Source organism: Eulemur rufifrons, chromosome 29 (genome assembly GCF_041146395.1).
Source record: "Eulemur rufifrons isolate Redbay chromosome 29, OSU_ERuf_1, whole genome shotgun sequence".
In the NCBI taxonomy this organism is placed as follows: domain Eukaryota; kingdom Metazoa; phylum Chordata; class Mammalia; order Primates; family Lemuridae; genus Eulemur; species Eulemur rufifrons.
Window position 1 is genome coordinate 31,680,849 of NC_091011.1, and position 22,390 is coordinate 31,703,238.

The 22,390-nt window shown below is 36.5% G+C and overlaps 1 protein-coding gene across 1 annotated transcript in view; it reads right to left on the reverse strand.

The window, feature by feature from the left end:
- Positions 1 to 22,390, reverse strand: part of ITGB8 (integrin subunit beta 8) — a 73,972-nt gene that overhangs the window by 30,332 nt on the left and 21,250 nt on the right. Inside the window, exons 2-3 of the mRNA XM_069462238.1 lie at positions 14,865 to 14,950; positions 9,197 to 9,371 (exon numbers count right to left, since the gene is read on the reverse strand). Coding sequence (XP_069318339.1) covers positions 9,197 to 9,371; positions 14,865 to 14,950 — 261 coding nt within the window. The remainder of the gene's footprint in view (positions 1 to 9,196; positions 9,372 to 14,864; positions 14,951 to 22,390) is intronic.

The following is a 22,390-nucleotide window of genomic DNA, read 5'->3' on the forward strand; positions in this document are numbered from 1 at the left end:
AGAACAATAATTGTTACTTTTACACTGCAAGGCCCCTGAACTTCCTGGGAGGTTCTAGCTTTAATAAGTGAACTCAAGGTAGGTAGGCCTCGATAGGCTGACCCCAAATCCTACTTTGCTTGCTAAGGAGGAAACTGAAGGGATCAAGCTTGCATTTCCATGTCTTGCCCATGAATTTGAGACATTCTCCACAACGTACTCTCAAGTTGGCTTTGGATTGTATAAGAATATATAAAGGAGGAAACTTTTCTTGGAGGCAGGTTTCCTAGGCATCAGTATTCCATAGTAAGAGGAAGTAGAAATACCTTTTCATGGTAATGTGGATACTGTGTCCCTAGTTAAAACCCCCACTTAAAGTTTTCATGTAATCTCATTGTAGAACCACTTATACACTATATTGGACAAGGTACCTGGGCATAATTTATGTTGAGAAAGGGAAGAGAATATGGAACACAGGCTTAGAGTGATCTTGGAAATTATTTAATTAATGAAGTCTATTGCCTATTTCATTGTTTCCTGGCAATTCTTCACCTCTCACCAGTGGCTGTAGAATTATGACCAAAGGAAATACAGTTGGCGTGGGGACCTGGCTTACATGAAAGTGACAGCAGAACTGTCCTGATAGACCACTGATCTCTGCCCTGAAGGGGGCAGCACCTTCAGGCTCACCAAGTGCTTAATGGCTACATCCAGTGGTTTATTAATAAAACAGAGTGTGGGAGCAATGGGGAGGGAAGAAAAATGAGCTGATTGCTCCTCTTTTTCCTTTTTCCTATGTGGAAGGAACGCCCTAGAACAACCTTCCTTCCACATTCACTCCTCCTCAGGGATAATACACAACTTACAAGTCAATATCATCTATTATAAAGCATTTTATTCATTTTTCACAACCCATGCTCAATATATTTCTATTATTACTTTAAAACTATCTGGGCTATCTCAACTATCAGATGCCATTAGTCAACTGGATTTGTTATCTAGACAAGAGTAAACTTGAACTGGAGTGTACTCTCCAGATATTTTCAGTTGTGAGGTACCATGGGTTAGTATTGATATTGAATATTAGTCAAAGACATTAGTCAATGTGTCCTTTTTAAATTTCACATTAAGTTAATTATAGCTGCTCTTGTCATTTTAGAGGTTTTAGGTGTTGAAGATAAATGGTAATGATCATTTACATTTCTGGTATCTTTCTTTACCAGTCTCAGAAAATAACCTAAGTTAATTTTCTACAATGGCAAATGAGATTCTGGTGATGCCTAAGTTGTTTTCCTGTTCAAGTACTTTTTTGCCATGGTACAAATACTTCTTTTCAACAGCTTTCTATTTTTGGAGTACAGGTAAATATGAAGAATCTATGTGGCTATGTGAATATCTTTAAAATATCATCCAATTCTCCTGGATGCAGAGCAAATTTTCCTTTTTTTCTGGAACTCAAATCACATTATCTCACTAATTTTAGGTCTTTTGTCCTTGATTAAACAGTCAATTCTTACCACTAAACATTGGTGATGAATGGTAAGGCCAACTCTGAGGAAAATAGTTGTAACTGACTATAATTTGGGGTTGACCATAATATTTCCTTGTTTTTTTTTTTTCTTTATGGATGTAGAATTTCTAACATAAGGCAGAATCAGGTTAATTTTAACACTGTAGCTCAAACTCATTACTGTTGACCTGTTAAAGGGTTTAAGAGTTGGGAATTTGGTAGATTAGTCTTCAATTTCTTTGCATATCACTCATCAAGTTAAAAATTTCAAATGAACTCCTCTGGCAAGCCAGAATATCGGGATATGTTCCTGCCACGCTGGCCCTTCTTGTCTTTTGCCTGGATGAGTTCCATAATCTCGTCATTTGTCTACTTCTGTAGTCTCATTTTCCTGCAATCATTACCTTCACTACTGAGTCCATCTTTTTAAAACTCAAAATTGTTTATGTCACTCCCTGCTTAATATTTGCTAGTAGTTCTCCACCAGATAGCTAATGCCCAAAGGGCTAAATACGGCAGATTAAAGTGCCTCCACAGTCCCGACTCTATCTACATCTTTAGCTCTAGCAAAACAAAACTGCTTATAGTCGCCCACATACACCCCGCAAATACATACTCCTATGCCGTGCTTATGTTCCTTCTGCATGTGGTGTCCCAACCTCCTCTTCTTCATGTAATTACCACTTCAGGACACTGCTCAGTAATCTGCTCCTCCCTAGACTGAGTTGAGTGTCCCTTCCCTGTGTTTCCATGGCAACTGGAACATACCACCATTATAGTGTTTATCATATAATTATGAGATTCTAGACTAGGCATCTTTATCTATTTTTAGAGGCTAAGAGCTACTAAATTAGATAATCTATGTAAAGTATTTACCATGGTATGGGGTACACAGTAAATACATACGTATTTGTAATTATTACCATTAGTACTACTCTAATAGATTCTAAGCAGCATTAGGGTAAGAACTGTTTCTTCATCTCTAAGCCTCTTTGTTTAGCACATGTGTAGTCATTCATAAATGGTTTATAACTCAACTATATTTGAAGCACATTTTGGTACAGCATTTCAAAAGTCACCCCCTATTTACCGCAGAAAGAAGACAGTATCTAGGAGTTCTTTCCCACAGTGTACGGAGAGGTTCCATAGAGTTTCTCTAGGAGAGAAAGAAGATCATCTGGCCCCCAAATGTTCCTGCTGCCACTTATGTTATCTCCAGGAAAGCTTCATCCTCACACTTTATGAGATTCTAAAGACTCAGATCCTTATTTCCTTCTATTAACTTCAAAGGGAAAAAATGAGTCTATGACATAGAATTAGAAAGAGGAGTTGGAGGGAAGTCTACAACCTACTTAGAACTATTCCGGGTGATTGGTTTGAATAGCACAAAGAATTAAAAGTGGTAAGACTGAGTTTTTAAACTACTCAACTAATGGTGTGAGCATCTCTGATGCCCTGTTACAAGAAGCATGACTCGACACTAAGAAAAGATAACTAAAAAAACGTTCTGTATAAGATGAAATTGAAAAAACACAAGAAAACGTGGTACCAAACAAAAGCCAAAGAACCAGGAAAACATCCCTCAAAAATCAACCCTGACAATAAGCCAATCTCTTTTTATTATACTTGATCAGGGGAAGGAGAAGGGTCCCCACAAATGAGACTAGTTTAAAACAGCAAGGTATAGACTACAGCAAAATTCTAAATTTCTGTGAGAAAGAAAATAGAGGATGTGTGCTGGGGGTGAAGGGAAAGTGTGTGAGTTTCTGGTCTTTTCCGTTGTGTTTTTTTTTTTCTTTTTAATTTTGAAATTAAATAAAAGTAAGATAATATGTGAAGAATCTTACTAAATCTATACTAAATTGAAGGCATTTTTCTTTCAATTTTAAAATGAATCAAGCTTGAAACATCTTTTAAGTTAGTGAAGTACAGATTAAGCTAATCTTTATCATATATATTTGTATTATTTCTGGATTAGAATTAGAGAATTCCTTTCTCTCTCCTACTTTCCTAAAGATTTAATTTCAGTGTCCTTAGGGAACATCAGCTAGGATTAGTAGTCTATTTCTGTTATATTTTTTCCATAAGATTGATAAGTAAAAGTAAGGAAGAAAGGATATAGTTTAAAAAGTAAAAAGTAAAAGTCACTTTCTTCAATCTCATTTAAAATATTCAATTTAAAATATAGTCCTATCAATATTCTTCAAGAAATCTATTAGTATATGATGTAATAAAAATGTCTACAGAAAGTGAAAAATTCTTAAAAGATACATTGAAAGTCATGAATTTTATCAGATAAGAATAAAGTGATAATCTATAAATAAATCAAAGTGAATATTGATCAGTGCATTTTACCCTAAGGTGTGCTGTAGGTCAAGCCTTCGACTCCTACATGTCTCATGGTGGGAAGGACTTCTGACATCTTGGAGTTATGTTTCTATATGTCTGGAGTTGGTAAAATGCAGCTTTATATGTCATGCTCCAAAGCTGGTATAGCTTTGATGTCCAAATTCATTTTTTCAGTGAACTTATTTTCAATTTAATTTAATAAATATTTGCTATATATTAGGATTATAAAGTATAATTCTGCCCTGAAGGAGCTCACAAAAGATGACTTACACACAATAGACACTTATGCTAATTTACATACAGAAATTTAGCTAGTAGTGAGAAATTGAATAAAATCAGGTCCCATAATGATTGATATGGAATTAAATGTTTCTCTCTTCACTCTCCTCCTCCCCCTGATCTCATCCCTACTGCCTTCGCTTAGCATCTCCTGTTGGTATCTCCTGCTTCTCTTCTAGCCCCAAGCCCTATCTCTTCTCCAGCTTCAGCCTCACCTAGACATGTCTCTACCGCAACTTAAGATGTCCCAGTTTGGGTCCTGCAACCAGCTCTCCTTCCTCTAGAGAGAGACTCTACTGCCTCACGTGGTGGGTGGGGCCCTGGGACTTCCAGGTGTGTCCTTATTCTGCATCTCAGTGGGGGTAGGTCAGGGAGTGAGTCTGGGCAGAGCTGGGTTGGGTGAGCCTGTCCTCAAGCTCCACAAATGGTGTTAGCCAGGGTCAAAGGTCTATTCTTTGCCTCTGGGCAAAGCTGCCAGGGAGGGGCTGCAATGCCCCTCTCAGTAGGAAAGTCTGCGTGTGAGAGGGGTGGGGCTGTCTGAGACCTGCAGTCTAGAGCAGGCCTTGCTCCTTATCACCCTCCCCTATTCCGCAGTGTCTCCGGGGCCTCTGTCAGCAGGCAGGACCTCAAGCCAGTGGATCTACCCTGGCTGTCATGCAGGTGAACGCATCACCATTCCTTCCATGGGGAACAGGTTCCCCACCTCACCGAGTTACTTGAGCCAGATCCCAGAGTCCATCCGCGGCCCATCAATCACCGTCTCCTGTGGATTCTGTCTCCCCATTCTCTCTCAAGCCCATCCAGTTTTCTCCTGCCTAGTTACCACTCTCATTGCTTGTCTAGAGCACTCAATGTGCCAACTTTTGAACTGTTAATCTATAGTTTCAGAGCACTAAAACATCATTATATCTACAGAGTTACAAGATAAATTCACTGAAGTGTATAAATTATATGTAACATACCAATAAAAAAGACACAATTTATAATTTTTAAATATCAAGTATTTTAAAAAGAGCAAGACATTTTAAAAAATATAGTCATATTTATTAGAGGTAAATAATATATGATGAGCTTCATACATGATAAGCTGCTGAAAATTAGCATTCAATTAGAAAAATATTTGCATGGAGACACAAATCACACAAAAAAGAGAGAGAGAAAGATGGTTAATAAACTTAGCAAAAAGGTTCAACTTTCTAGTACTAGAAAAAAGGCAAAAGAGTATAACTAATGGATTGGTTGCAGTTAACAAAATGAAGACATTAAAAAGAATGAGAACAGGCATGGTTGACTCATGAAAGGCTAAACTACACATTTTTCTTGTGAATAATATAACAATATACATTAAAAACCTAATTAAATTTGCATAATTTGACCTAGCAAATCTACTTCCTGGAATGTATCCTAAATAAATATGCTGTTATATATAAAGATACATGTATAATGAGTTTCAATAAAGATTTGTTTAAAAAAGGTGCATTCGAATTTGATTGGGATTGTTTTAAATTTATCGATACACTTAGATTTTTTAGATTTATAGAATATGTTTATAAAGAACTGTCATTGTTATAATATTATCTTCCTATTCAGGAACATAAAATTCTTCATTTATTCATGTCTTCCTTTATTAGCAATGGATCTTACACAATTTTTTTAAAAAAGTTTATTTCTAGACAGTTTATATTTTAGGTTGCTAAAATTCAGTAGTTGGTTTTAGTTGAATTGCTTGAATTTTCCAGGTAGATATATAATAATTTTGCTTTATTTTTTAAAAATGTTTATAACTTTATTTCATTCTTTTATTTAGTTTTATTTATGTAAAGCTTCAAAAGGATCTTAAAATATATTCAAGAAGTATTCTTCAATTTTGGTTTTGCCAAGAATGGACACTAAATTTTATTGAATGATTTTTCAGCATCTATGAAGATAACAATGTTTTATCTCTTTTTAGCAAACTAAGATCATAAAAATACATTAATTCCCAAAATCAACTACCCCTGGTTTTCTAGAATAAGCCTATTTTTTTTGTGATATAATATATTCCTTCAATATTTGAATGAACATGAAACATTTCTTCCTATGAATGTATTTAGAACTAATGCCTTTTGGGAATATTTCTTATTCTTTTAGGGATTATAAATATAAACATTTATTTTTTTAACTTCTTATATATTCTTAAGTCTCTTAACATTCTCCTTCCTCTTTAGTCAGTTTTAGACATATATATTTTCCTAGAAAATTATCTATATTATCAAGATTTAAACACTTTACCATAGATTTTTATGCTTAATATTTCCTTAATGTCTTATTTTCCAATAACTTTTTCTGTGATTATAGTTTTATAAGTAGGTTATTTGCCTTTTGTTCTCTCTTTTAAATTAGGTTTGTCAACTTATCTATTGGATTGGACTTTACAAAGAACCAGCTCTTGGATTAATACATTCATTTTGTTCTTTTATTTCTATTTTTGCATTTCATTATTGTTTTTAACTTATGAACTCTTTCCTTTTGTTTTCTTATAGTTATTTTGTTTTTGTTGTTCCTATATCTTTGTTTGGATGCTTAGTGCATCTTTATTTATTCTTCTTTAATAATAAAAGTATTTAAAGTTTTGAATTTTCCTGAGAACAACTTCAGTCACATCCAATATATTTTGATGTGTGTTTTTATTGTTATTATTAGCTTATGACTAGAGTTTCAATTTATTCTTGGAGATAGAATTATTTAGGAGGGGCTTTTCTGAATTTTGCTGTTATTTGATATTTGTTTTTCCTTTTGCATTGATTTGATTTAAAATTTTGTTGCACTGAACCCATAGATGTTGGCATAAAAAACTGTTTTACTCTTTGGAATTGAGTTTTGTCTAAAATATGATCAATTTCTAAAAATATTCCATTGGCTTTTGAAAATATTATTTTATATATCAAGTACTATAAACTTAATTATGAATTGTGTCCCCTTCAAAGTTAATAAATATATTGGAGCCCTAACCTCCAATATGACAGTATTTGGAGATGGGGCCTGTGGGACATAATTAGGTTTAGATGAAGTCATGAGAATGGGTCCCTCTTGATACGATTAGTGCCCTTCTAAAAGAGATTCTGGAGAGCTTACTTTCTTTCTCTGCCCTGTGAAGACGCAGAATGCCAGGGGGAGAACCCTTACCCAGAATTGAATCTGCTAGAAACTTGATCTTGGACTTCCCATCCTCTAGAACTGGGAGAAAATAAATTTCTATTGATTATGCTACCCAAGGTATGGTATTTTGTTATGGCAGCTAAACATACTAAGACACTAAGTTTATTAATTAGGTTTAACTGTTCTATTGTATTATAAATTATATAATTCCTATTCATGTCATCTATAAATATTAAGGGGTAGGTTATTCAATTCTCCAATTCTGAAAATCATTTTGAAGGAAAATGCAGAGTAGAGAGGCAGGAATCTAGAATACGGAAAGGAAGATTTGTAGCAAAGATGATATTAGCAACTTGCCCTCGAATTTAAGTGTGACTTGGGGAATCTCTCCAGACTTGTTTGAGTCAGAAAGCTGAAATATAATTGAGTTACACAGGTGCTACTGTTAATATAGCCTGAAAGGGGCAATGGCCTGGAGTAAGATCCTCAAGAATCTTGCAGATGAACAATGGGAAAGACTGCAGATGACGGTGCTGCTGGGGATACAGAAATGTGTAAGAAATTGGGGATTTTAGAAGTAGTCTCAGAAGACTCATACAGGTTCATATGGATCAGAAAAACTGAAATAAAAAACCTATTATTATAACAGGAAGAGAAAGAAAAATCATTAAAGATGGTTGGGCAACCATAACATTAAATGACTGTACACAAGAGAGATGCATGTGGAATTATAGGAACATCTAAGGGCAGAGGTCAGTGGACATACTGAATTAGGATTAGGTGAACAAGAGCATATAATTTTTGTTCCTCCCTCTCTCTTTCCCTTTTTTTCTAAAAAAGAACTCATTAACTGGGCTGAATAATTTTTCCCAATAGAAGGTGGCAAGAGCTGCAATCTTACCAACCTAATTACTTTCATATTTTCATATCCGTTTCCAACTGTTGCTTACATGTGTCCATACTGGGCTGTATCATTATTTTTTATGGTAAAGAGCACATTTTTAATTGGAAGCTGGGAATAGGTCTAGGGCCAAGAAAGAAATGGACTTTGTTTTTCTGGTAATCAAAGAGTCTGGAAGAAATAACTTAGCTTTGGAATGGGAAAAGGAGTATGTCAAGAGTAGTTATTTAAAAAATTAATGACAGGACAGGACCACACACAAGGAAATAATGAAGGCTTGAAGACAATTTTATGCTGCTTTAAGCTAAATCCATCTAATTGAGTGGTGCATACCTGTGTGTCTTGACTCATCTTGCTATGCGTAGTTTGTACACTGGGATTCTCTAGCACTGGAAGAAAATGAATACTTTCCAGTGGCCTACAACATGTGCCAAACCATAGAACAGACTGTGATGGAAGGATGAATACAAGAGAAATATAGGAGAAAAGGTGTATATTAATCTCTGGGGCCATCACAAAGCTGCCCAAGGTAATTATGGTAATCGTAAATTGTAGCTTTGTGCTTAAAAGTTCATCATAAAGCCTCTAAGGACTTAGTTTAATTCACAACTTCTTCTAATCAATCAATCAATCAATCAATTAATCTAACAGATATTTATGGGGTGCTTACTACATGCCAGCACTCTGCTAGGCACTGAAGAAAGTGAAATAAACATGTTCCCTTTCTCCCAGAGCTGGCAGTAGAGTAGGAATATAATTACATCACAACGTGATCAGATTATGTGATCAGAACATGTGATTAAAATGTAGTGCAGTCAGATTTGCAGAGAGGGTCTGAGGATACACCGCTGGCTCTAGGCACTACAAAGACTAGCCTGTAGGCACTATAAAGACTAGAAGTCTGATTTCTTGATTATGAGCACACTGTGATTTCTACTGTAACAATACTGCCTGCCACATAATGTTAAATATGACCAAATTAAAATAAATTGTAATTTCAATTTAAGAATCATCATAGATTTACTTGAAAATCACCAAACCTGGACGCAGCTGGATTGACACTTCTCCTGGTGTCACCTGGGTATTAATTTCATTTTCAGTTGGTATTATTACATGCACGGATGGGTATTCTATTGAATCAACTGAGCAGCCTTTGCTTATTAAATTGGAAACAGTATCACAGCGTTCACTTCTTAATCCACCTGAAATAAAATCCTGTTAAAAGAAGGAAAATCATTGATGTTTTTGAATGCACATCATGTCATCCATAAGGAAAAAAAAAACATAGGAAATATTGCAAAGAAGCCATCTTCTAACAGAGAACAAATAATGCGATTGTTCAAAATAGCTGGATGTTTCCAGTAAGAGTACTGGTAAACTTGTTTTAATTTAAACTTTAATTTCTAAATTTTATTTGTAAAGAAGAAAATGAATTATTAAAGAGCAGATTTTAACCAAGCACTTTAAACGTTAACTGATCATTGTAAGATTATACCAACTTAATTCTTTCTAAATATTTTACTTTCAAAAGACTGATCCAAAAGAAAATTTAGCCAAAACAGACCATTCAGTGGTTCCAAATGTGAGCCTCAGTTCTCAAAGAACCCAACTGGTATGTTTATTATACACTGTTATGTTTGGAATATGAGAGTAAGTCCTTAGAATCAAATGCCTAATTAAGTACTGAAAATTCATAAAAGATTAAATTGGAAATTTAATTTTTTTAGACCATAATGTTCCTCAACTTATATATACAATAGCCTATAAATAATTCATTAAAACAAGGAATGCTTGTGAAGAGGCTGGGAGATAAAAGATTGCATCTCAAATTCTCCTGACTTTGCAATTTATTCTAAAACTTTCACTATCACTCAGTATTGGTTAGTTGATGATTATCTATCTAGGAGCCATCCAATGAACTTGGCACTAATGGAAAAGCTTAAAATTTAATTTACCCTGGCTGAGAAAAAAAATTGATATTTTTATTTTTCAGGTAGCCATTCTGAAAAATAAATTCTGTTTTTTTTTTTTTTTTTTTTCCCTAAGAGTGAAAAATGTACTGAAAGTACGGAAATGTTTTACTATATATAATGCTGCCTGAATTATTTGGGATATCTGGTTACACATAAGCCGAATATTTGCTCAGCAATCTTCTTGGCAGTGGCTATCTTGATCTGGCATTCAATGATTTCTCCTTCAGTTCAGATGATTCAGAGAACTGGATGTCCAATCAATTAATGATTCAGTCAAAGCATGTTGATTGAATATTTACTTGGGGACAATAGCTTGTTAGGTGCTAAGGATATAGAATGGGGCAAGACAGATAAGAATCTCTGTCATCACGTCAACAGACCATGAGTGAATTCAGTCATTAATAAGTAAATGCAATTATCAAGGAAGTTAAATTCCGGGGAAGCACAGAATATCATAGGGTTATGGAGACAAGGGGATTATCAGGCCTAAGTGGATGTGAGTGTTGAATACGAGGTCACTAATTATGAAGGGCGACATCCCTGGCCCTGGTGAGTAATTACGTGGGATGGCGGTAGGTAGGCAATATGAAAACATTCATACAAAGACTTTAATTCCTCTCTCAATTGAGAACAGAGCTTGGCAAACTAGGGTCAGCGAGACAAATGAAGCCCACAGCCTGTTTTTGTATGGTTTGAGTGAAAAAAAAAAATGCTTTTTACATTTTAAAAGGGCTGTAAAACAATAAAAGAATGAGCAATAGAGACAGTATGCGGCCTACAAAAACTATGTGGGCCACATACTTTTCAGTGCTGATCCTGAATTAGATACTTGTAACATAAATATAATTATGAAGCCAAAGAGAATATACCCTTCTTTCCAATCAGGATTTCTAGGTGTCATTTGGTAAATGACTTCATGGAAATAGAAACATTAAATTTGCTTTTTAATTGGCCATACATGTAGATTTTAGCCTTAAAATCGAAAGAGTCAAAGCCTTAACTTTCTTTTATCTAATGATAAAAACTTGGAGGTATTGAGTGAGAGATTTAGTTTCTAAACAGGTTGGAGTTTCTCAGAGAAAGGTGGCAAATAAACTGCTATGGGATGTGTCACATTCCTCCAGGAAGCATAAGGCTAGACAGAGGGTCCCGCTTCTCCCGGGCATGGGGAATGCGGACAGTCCGGAAGGCTGGTACGTTTGCTTGTTCATGACTCACATGACATGCCACAGACAAAGGGCACACGCAAGACTTCAAATCATGAAAAGGGAATAAAGTACAAATAGATCTCATTTTTTCTTTTCAGCCAGGGAGTCTGTTATTTGTGTATACAGAATGGAGAAGAAGGGAGTATGGTTGACTCACTGCAACTATACATCACGCTATGCCATTCGACCATTAAATGTCAAGTAGTTTTGCTGAAATCAACAATATATTCTCAATTATTTTGCAACGTCTGAGTCAGCATGGCTGTTTTTACTCCATTATGAAAACTAAGTTAGAAAAGCATTGCCAATTTGCCAATTAGGTTTGAAAACGGAAAGAAAGCTCATGGCATCAAAATAAAGAATGGAATGCTGTTCCTGCCCCTTGTGGCCTACTTTCCACTTTGTATAAAAGAAAAGCAATTTGAAACCACACCCTTTTAATTTTTGGAATTTTGTGTCATTTTAATTTCTGCTAATCTTTATGTTTTACTTTTTCTACAAGATAAACACAAGCAAAATCCTATTCCAACTTTCTGCATCTAAAATCTATTTGAGAAGGAAAAGCCCAAATTGAAGATACTATGGTTGGCTTTCATGTGGTGTTATGTCATCCATTTAATATAATATTCTGGGCATATAAATATGAAAAGCTTTTTTCTTCTACTCATATCTGAGTCTTTTTGACTTCCAAACACGATGACCTGCAGAGAAATGAAAGAATTCTATCATCTTCCTTTTGGCAGTAAATGCCCTTCATATCATATTTTAGTATAATTGTGTTCCAAGGCTGCCCTCTAAACTCTGGCTATGCCATGACACCCTGTGTCAGACATTTCAGGTGGGAGAGAAGAGAATTCTTCAAAACTTATCAAGTATTTCGTAGATGTTAGAAAGAAACATGAGGCATTAAACTAGGTAATATTGATGAGGTCCTTTCTATCCTAATTACTTTCCAATTACTTTTATGTAGCGTGGAGGCAAAGAGAAAGCAAAGTACCTGGAATGGCTGATTAATGTGCTCTATAAGAACGCAAGAAAATTGAGTATATTCTGTCTAAACTTTCTTGTGACCTTTTACTTTTGACTAGTTTTGAAAATTATAATATAAACCACATTGATTTTGTTACCATTTATCTGTTCTAATCAGGAGCAGAAAAAAAAAATCTGCCTCCTTCTTTCCTCTCCTTCCAGCCTTGCCGGTTGAGAAATCATTGATATCAGTTGCATCTATGTCTATATGGTGGGTGATTTTCCAAAATTAAATAATACATTCTTCCTCTCAATGATGTCAGGTCAGCCTGCAGGGCATGGACAGCTCCTTATGTTAATGACTTGGGTGGTGGCTGAGTCCTAACACTGGTTACTTCCCTGAGGTTGTGTTAGTAACACAAGCAATTCTTTTAGTTTCCTGATTCAGAATGAGTTGCTCCAGAGCCTCATAAAAGTTCTATATAGTCACAACTTGCATTTCTTAATCAGTGACTATGTGACAAACACTTCCCACATTGCTTCATTTCACCTTCCCAACAGTGCGAGGCAGTTACAATTACTATTTCCATTTTAGAGGTATGGAAAACTGAGGTTCAGAGCGATTAGGTAACATGTTCAAGTTTATCCCATTAGAAACCAGTAGAACTGGGATTTGAATCCAACTCATTCTCTCTTCAGAGCCTGTTCTTTCAATGTAAAATGGACTACACTGCACTACATGGAGTATTTTGGGACATGAACAGCCAAGGAAGTGTCTGTTTTCCCTGAGATCCCATCTGAAGGATGTGGCCAACAGTGGACATAGGTTTGCCTCCTCCCTTGCAGCAGCCACCTCTTATCCCCTTGGCTTACCTCCTTCCAACTGACCACCCAGTCCTCTGAAAACTCAAAATCTCTCCTTGTATGGCAGCCCTGGCAGTTATTTCCAGAGCTGTGACTCTTAGATTTTTTCAGTGCCAGTCAGACAGGTGAGATGAAGAAGGGGTCCTTCTGGAACCTGACTTTCTATGGCTGGCATGTTACATTTGGCTGACAACTGGGCTTCTGAATCATCTTTTAAAGGTTCTTCCAAACCACCCTCACTAAGGGACTCAGCAGCTGATGGCAGGTTGGCACAAACTTCAGGGCTCTAAGGATCTTCCTTAGTGATGCAATAAAAATCTAAAATGGAGTACTGGTTTAGGGTCAGGAAATATCAAGCCATGAAACATTCTTGACAGAGAAAAACCTAGAAGTAAATTCCAAATTCAAGGTTTTGGAGATGAGGAAAGGGAGACTCAGAGAATAGAGTGAATTCTGTCTGGTCATTTCTGGAATTGGACCCAGAAACTCTGGAATTACCCTGTCATGGCATTGTCTGGTTCCAGAGGTTCTGGCAAAGTACTTCTTAGTTCATGAATGACACCTGGTTTCCTCACTGGTGTAGCCCAGAATCCATCTGGAAAGCCTTCCAGCTGTCGGTGAGAGAGGCTTACTTTGAGACATGGCTACACCTTCCCTGCCTCTATCCTGACTTGCTTCATGGAAGAAAATACTGCTACTTTTCAACTTTCTTTTTTCTCTTGGGGGATGCATCAGGGCAAGCAGTAACAATAGTTGGAAAGAAGATGGTAGGTTAAATCAGAGGAGACAAAGGCTAGATATTTATCACCATGTCAAGCAAAAGGCTAGTAAAGATCTACTTGTTACAATTCCCAGGAGCTATATGAGTAAATGTTAAATTACCTAGGCAATCTCATAAAAGAAGAAACCCCAAATTAGCAGATGGTTTCTTCAGTGCGGTTTACTACATACAGTAGTTCTAACTGCAGATTAATGGCAAAAGATAAAAACTCATGAAACAACTTTGGAGCTGAGAAAGAAGGAATGCATTATAATTGTTTTACTAGAGAATTTTGTTATTAGAATTTCTTTCTCTTGGTAGAAAAAAAATCCATTTATTTGGAACAATGAACATTTTCTAAATTATTCTTCACTCCATATAATTTAAATGGACACAATATCTCATGAACAGGGCCACATGTCCCAAAGAAATGCACCACATTTTCCATTAAGTAACCATGGAATTGATGTACAATGTTATGAAATGGAATACATAACTAGCCTTCAAGTATTTCAAATAAATACAAAGAAATTAGCTTGCTTTTCTTTAATAAGCAAGCACAAGATAATGATTCAACTTGGATATACAACCTAATGCCTCAAGCTGGAGCAAGAATTTCACACCAAAGCCTACTAACTATCAAAAGTTACTATCTGTGTTTGCCAATTCTCTCTATAGAACAGATGGAAAACATAAAATGGTTTGCACTTCATTTCAAAATTACCATAATTTTCCTAATAAAAAGGTTATACTCTATTTTATATTCAGCCAGATATGCTGTTTCCAAGCATAAAACCAAATAAAATTTTCCTTATGCTCAGCAGTATCTTTCTTTTTCCTGATGCACCTTCAAGGCACAGAATAGTAGGACACTGAAATCATGCTAGACGGAAATTCAACTATAAGGAACAGAAAAAAAAAAAAAAAGGCACACCTCTTGAACACACCATCCACATTCTGGACCCAGAGCAAGGCACTTGGCGCATGATGCTGCGTTTGAAGATGCACATCTATTGTCTTCTGTAATGGAGGATAAAATGAGGAGTTACGGTTTACTCGCATATAAGAAAGTGTATACAATTCTAGAACAAAATGTATTTTGAAAACGGAAACAAGATGACCTTTTGTTTTACAAACCTGACATGAAAAAAATGTATCATTTCTTTGGTGAAAGTTAACCTGCTCATTGCAATTAATAGATATCTGGGTAATTATTATTTAGTTTTATAAGTTCGGGGGGAAAAGGAGTGTGATTAAATTGTGACTTTGATCAGATTTGGGGGTTTGGCTTGAATTCTGCTGCAACAGTAAAGGACCTTCCAAATATTTTAGTGTGTTGAAGCTTCTTTGTATTTCATATTCTCTGAACCAAGTAGATGCTTTTTGTTCTAGAGTTTTTCCTGTAAAATGATCATGTATAGTCATCAATCTTAACATGTAAATCCATGTTGAGTCATAGTGAATATTTTCAGAAATAATCTCGATAGACACATTAAGTAATTAACTTGGAAATTCTAATTGTGTTAATATTGATTATTTTGGCTTAAAGAACACCAGAACCAGACATAATGGCTTGGTTTAGTATTTTAGAAGTACTTAAGTGGAATAAGCTGCTTTAGTTAATTTAATTTCTCAGACTGGATCACTTTAAGATCACAACCAATCCACTTTTCTATACATTTCTTCACATGGCTGTAATATTTTAATAACATAGTTGTGCCTGAAATTTATTTACTTTTATCTCTCTATCCATTAACTGCTTAAACAATTAAAATTATTATAGACTGAAATACAAAATATAATACAGAATGAGACATATATCATGATATTTTAGTGGAGCAATCACATATTTCATACAGTCCATCTTTTCCTATGAGATATCCCAAGTACAGTGTACATCGCACTGTGATTCTATCCATCTCATTCATAGGCACAGGGTAAAATGAGGTGTTTCACAGTCCAGGCGAGGAGAGAACTATGTAAGCACACAATACAACACAGTATAACAAGCACAAGAAAGAGATTTCACCGAACTGCTAGGGGAACACAGGGAAGGGGCTTCTCCCTCTGCTTTAGCGGGATGGGCAGGGGTGGGGGAAGACGGGATATTTAAGGATGGCTCCCTAGAGGCAGTGGTATCTTTGCCATCTCATCTTGTTTTTTTTAACCTGTGTTTGTATCTTTTAAAGAAATGTAATAAACGTGAAAGAAAAGCGCGCGTATATATGCACAATCACACATGGGCATGGTAGTTTTAAAGGGGTAGCGACTACAAAATCTGTAGCTGCCCCCACTCCAATTGGTTTCTTTTTCTTCTCTCTCTCAACTTTCCTCAACATTCCGGAAATACAGGGTCAAAACCGTTCTTACCTGGAGGTGGTGGGAAGAGAGAGGGAGGCAACGGGAGAAGAGAGGGAGGAACTACAGGGGAGTAGGCACAGCAGAGAGGTCTAAATGGGGTGGTAGTGACACCCTTCCCTGCACTTCTCCAGACACCCAAGGAGTTAAGCAGAAAACATCCTTCCCTATTACCCCAAATAGATTATTAACATTAGCTCCTCTCGGTATCCCTTTCTATCTGTCGTCCTTGACTTTATAGCAACTTTTTATATACATTATCCAAAGCGTCTTCACTAATCTTTCCAGACCTGCTCTAGAATTCAAAGAATTAAAAATAACTCTAATGTTTTAGGCTCCCTTTAACACGGGCTTGGTCCCCCAAGTACAAAGACTCCCTAGTCTAAAAGTCTTCCATCTGGCTTAGCCTGCAAAACTCTAAAATGTGCTTACTCCTCAAATGTTCAAAAAAAAAAAAAAAAAATGAACATTTAGTTCACTTTTTAGTTTTGTTCCCAGAAAGGAAAACAACTTAGGTCTATAAGTCAAGCACATTTGCAAACTGTTATGGTCTGAATGTGATCCTCAAAATGCATATTTGGAATCTTAATCGTCAGTGCCACAGTATCACTATTAAGAGGAGGTGGTTAGATCATGAGGGTCCCTCTCTTCTGAATGGGATTAAGGGGCTTATAAAATTAAAAGAGGCTCCACACCTTCTGGCCCTTTTCATCCTTCCATTCCTCTGTCATGTAAGGACACAGCAAGAAGGCCCTCACAGGACACCAGATGCTAGCATCTTAATCTTGGACTTCCCAGCCTTCAGAACTCTAGGAAATAAATTTCTGTTGTTTACAAATTACCCAGTCTCAGGTATTTTGTTATAGCAGTTGTATGGACTAAGACACAGACTTCATTTGACCTTCACCACCTCTTAGCCTTAACCCAACTGGAACAAACATGGAATTAAGTCTATTTCAGTTCAGATTTGATCGAGCCTTTCACTCAACAGGTGAGCCTTTTGCACTGGCCATTAAGACCATAGTCTCCTGGAAGGGAAGCTGCAGAGTCTTGGACTCTGGTACTCTGGTCTTTGTTTCGAATACTTGTCTGATTCTGTCCTAAGCTAACCCAGATTCAAGCTCAGGTCGGGCTCCTACTTCCACAGCATATGTGGTAAATAATAATTTGCAAGCAAAAATCTGTTTTCTTTGTATCCTGATTCTTTTCTTTAAAATGGTTCTGGTGCAACCTCTGTTCTCAAACTTCAGACACCTAACGATGATGACGGAGAGGGAGAGAGACATGAGTCCTGTCAATACTTGCCAGATTCCAGGGCTGACATTTCTCAGAGTCTATGTAACTACAGGAAAAAAGATCCTATAAATGGATCTGGAGGAGTTGGGTCTTACGGTTCCACAGAACTGGAGGAAGGCCATAAATTGAGCTGCACGGGAACAATGTCAAACATTATTTCTGGAGAGTATCATGGTTACACTTTAGAGAAGACATGCCAGATACACTTTGGCACGCAGTATTTTAAGGATTTTCTTTCTAATTTAAAAAGGTGTGAGTAAATTACTTAACATGCAAATATCATCAATTATAGAAATTCTTTCCAGTGAATGGTCCAATTATTATGAGTGTTATTAATTAGTGTGTGCTAAAAATTTTCTCTCTCCCACACACATACGCACACACACACTATCTCACATAGCCTTCTGTGAAAGCAGAAATCTTCTCCACACTACATATACATCAATGCATGACCACTGTTTACAGACACTGGCAGTTTCTCATCAGCTTCCAGGTCTTCTCAGTTCATCTGCCCTCCCACACCTAAGGCAATATCATAAGAAGGCTACTTTCCAGCGGTGGTTTCCTAGCAGCCCTCTGCACCGCATGGACACCTCATCAGAGGGTGTGCCTGAGTGGTTCTTCTTCCTACTCTACCACTGTGGTTGCTGTTTATTCAGCTATTTGTCTAGTGATGTTGTACTAGGCACCTTATACTTTATATTCTAGCATTGCATTTTTATTAAGGATAAATTTTTACTGATGCTAATGGAAATTCTTAAGCCCATGGAAGCAGCATGATAACATTTTAAATCACAGATCCTCAGATCGTCCTTTTGTGTCCATTTGTTACAACCCTCAGTGCCTATGAAACACATGTCATTAAAAATTGCGCTGACTTGCCGGGCACGGTGGCTCACGCCTGTAATCCTAGCACTTTGGGAGGCCCAGGCAGCAGGATCGCTTGAGGCCAGGAGACCAGCCTGAGCAAGAGCGAGGCCCCTTGTCTAAAAAAAAAAATAGAAAAATTAGCCAGTCATGGTAGCATGCGCCTGTAGACCCAACTACTCAGGAGGCTGAGTCAGGAGGATCACTTGAGCCCAGGAGCTTGAGGTTGCTGTGAGCTATGATGATGGCACTGCACTCTACATCTGGTGTCAGAGCAAGATCCTGTTTCCAAATATACCCCAAAAAACAAAAAAGCAAAAAAAAATGAAAAATTGTGCTGCCTTGACATAAATTGGTAAAGGATTTAACAGCACATTGCCAATTAAGTGCATACACTGTAAGTAATTCTATTCCTTGATCTATGAGCATGTGCTGAAATTCCTAGTTTTTCTCATTATGTTACAACTGGAGGTAACAGATGTGATGAAGTGGCATTGCTAAATGGTTACTGGGAAGAAACTTCCAACCTTCCATAGCACTGCTGTTTACAAGCCATGTGCCCTTAGGCTACTTATCAATGCTTAAACTCTCTAAGTTTCCTCCACTGTAACACAGGGCTAACTATACCCATATCAAATTGTTGATATGAGAATGACATGAGGCAAAGCATGCCAATCACAGTGCTTAGGGCATAGTAGGCATTCAATAAAGGAACTGTTGTAATGCCATTATAATTAATATTACAATAAATTTTATGTATAGACATACATACTCACATGTACATATGGATACATACATAAATGTGTGTGTAAAATATGTATTTTGTTCTAGGTTCAACAAAAGAAAGGAAGACATTATGTGCCTTTAAATGTGTTGTAAATGTAATTTGCTGTCTTTGAAATGAAAGTCCCTTGGGTCATAAAGACAAAGTTTTAAAAATACAGCTAATATATAAAAATAGATGTTAAATAAAAAGTTATAGCATTTATTTTAATTGTTTAAAAATAATGCTTAAAAGCCAATTAAGTTTAACATACATCAGTCCAACCTATCACAAATATAATTTTGGCATCAGTATGAATTGAATTACCGAAAATCTCTTAGAATACCTTCATTTTATTAACACTTTGAACATTGATTGAAGCTGAATATTTTTTTTAAATTATTTCCCAGAATTAAATGTTTATGACACATGTGAAATGACCTCTGCAACTGTCTGTCATAAAGTATAATAAATATCCATCATTAACAGGATAGAATACATAAAAGTCAGGAAACTACGTATTCATGACACCTGCTTAGGTATTCTTTGTTTTAGATTATGCCATTTATTCATATTATTTTGAAAATATTTGGTCCAGAGAAGGAAGAAGGGAAAGAAAATTGACCAACAAAGGACCACCCCCCCCAAAAAAAAAAAACAAAAACTAAATAAGGCAACAGAAGTTTCAGTTTTTAGATAGGGACTCTTTCCATAAGCCAAGTGCTTAGATCATTGAAAGTTTTCAGAAAATTCCTAGCTTATTTCTGCTGTAAAGTCTGCACAACAAAATCTCAGCAAAATTTAAAGTATGCCCATGGTAACTGAAAGAAGGAATAAATAAAACTGATAAAGATTGTAGTCCTTGATATTCAGAATCAATTATTCTAGGGTCTCCCGTTACTCCTAGATATAATGATTTGTGAGCAATGCATTTTTTCCAGGCAGTATCCCTTTCCTAATTGCATTTACTGTCCAAATTAAATTAAAATGTCATAATTGTATAAAGCTACTTCCTTTGAAAAAAAAAAAAACAAAGTAAACACTGTTCTAAATGAATACACATTCTAGTTTGGTAACAGTCAAAACCAGACAAATTGAGCACCCTTAAGAGTAAAGGTGAGAGTACAACTTTGGGGTTTCCTTGTTGTAGATATATATACACACAGTCATGCAAATGTTACAGGTACCTTCAAAATGTATTATCTGATTGTCAAAGCTCTCTTTTACATAGAAATATAATATATACTATTGTTTGATATAAAATCAAGACAAAAAAATATTAGTGTTCTAATCACTTGCCGTTGCCTATTTATTCCAAGTTTTGAAGTTTCCTTAAGGCCCCTACAAAAATCGGTGATTAGGCCTACTTCTTTGAAAATCAGGTGCAGGAAACAAACAAAAGTCAGTTAAATTTTAAAAGAGATTAAGTAAAGGGCATGGGGGAAAAGGAGGAAGCATGGAAACCTCTTTGAAAAAGGTGGATCTGTGTAGGGTAGCTCTGAAGAGCTAGAGGAGATATATTACCAGTTAGTGCCTGAGATGGTATCTCAAAACAGGGAGCAAGGAAATAGCACATTCAACTACTTCTATTCCTCTTTGTCTCCTAGGTTTATCCTTGAACTTCATCTATACATAATAGCAAACTACATTACCTATCAGTATCTTTCATTTTCTATTTCATTTAGTATTCAAAATGTATAGAACATAATTTTACTGTTGAAATAGATAAGCAGATATAATTAATGGAACTGTAATACATCGATGGCAAAAAACTTTAGCTACTAAAATAATTTCTATGCAACAATTACTTGTTTTAACTGAGCTCATATAGAATTAATTGAAAAATTCACTTTAAATATTAGTAGTCTGCTCCTAAATTATGCATTCAGAAAATCGTACTCTCTGGTAGCATCACCCAGCCTAGATTGGCAAATTCCTCTCTTTTGCCTCTATCATGATGTTTAATTTGTTAAAAAATTGTAGCAAATAAGCATTTAGCCCATGGAAATGAAAATGAGTGCCTTCATGGGGAAAATCATTTTGTCTAAATAAGTTTGCTTTTGCTTTCACTTGAAAAACATACAATACTTATGTTTAGTAAAAAACTGTTTGGATTCTTTTCTTTCTTGCCTTCTCTGCTAACTGTTCCAGTGATTAGGTTTGATGGTCTGAAGGTGTATTTGGAAGAAAAAGAGGTAGCATGGTAATATCTGACATTTATATAGTAGCTCAGCAGAAAGCCCAGGGAATGAGGACATTATAAGAAAAAATAATTGTCTTAATTCCCCCAAGGAAGACCCTGGGATAGAGATTCTTAGCAAGAGATTTACTGAGAAAGGAAGGTCAGGAGACGGCCAGGCACTCAGCAAGGATGTTGGTACAATTGAAGTCTGGCCTCGGTTTGATCTCACCCATAGCACTGAGCACAAGGGACACCACAAAGGTGTCCTACCTTGAGACAAGGGGGTCTGTCTTTTATACTCTGTATCACACAGTCATTGGCTGCAGGCAAGCCTGTTGGGGGTGGAGTGGACTGACCTCCCAGGCATCTCTGTGGCTCCTTATGGTGGAGGGCAATTCTTCCCAGAAAGCAGCAACTGTGAGCTATTAACAACCAGAACTCAGGGCAGCTGGGAGTAGGTGCACCAGCCATATAAATGGACCCTGGGTGGGGCACCAGAGATGGCTACTACGGTGATCTCCTCCAGAAGGTGATAAATAATTGGAGCACTGTGCAGAAATTGCCTGCCTGTTCTTTGCTAACAGAATCCTGGATTAATTGAAGATGGCATTGAGAGGAACGGAAGTGCCGTAATTTCCAGCCTCTTTTGCAGTGATCATGGACTTGTGACTAGTTCCAATGATATGGATGCAGGAAGAACTTGCTGAATGGGGATTCTGTGAAAGTTTCTCAAAAAAGGGGGCATCTTGCCCTATGCCCATCCTGATCCTTTCTGCCTGGTACATGGGTGTGATGTCTAGACTTGCAAGAGCCTTAATCAGATCTGAGGGAACCTGTCTCATGGAAGCCAAGGCTGAGATGGCAGAAGTAAAGGGGGCCCAGGCCTGTCACAGTACTGTGGAGTCACTGTACCTGTTCCAGTGACTCTCAGAATTCCGTCTGATGTCAGAGGAAATTTTGCCCTAATCTTACTTAATCCACTGTTTTTAAAGAT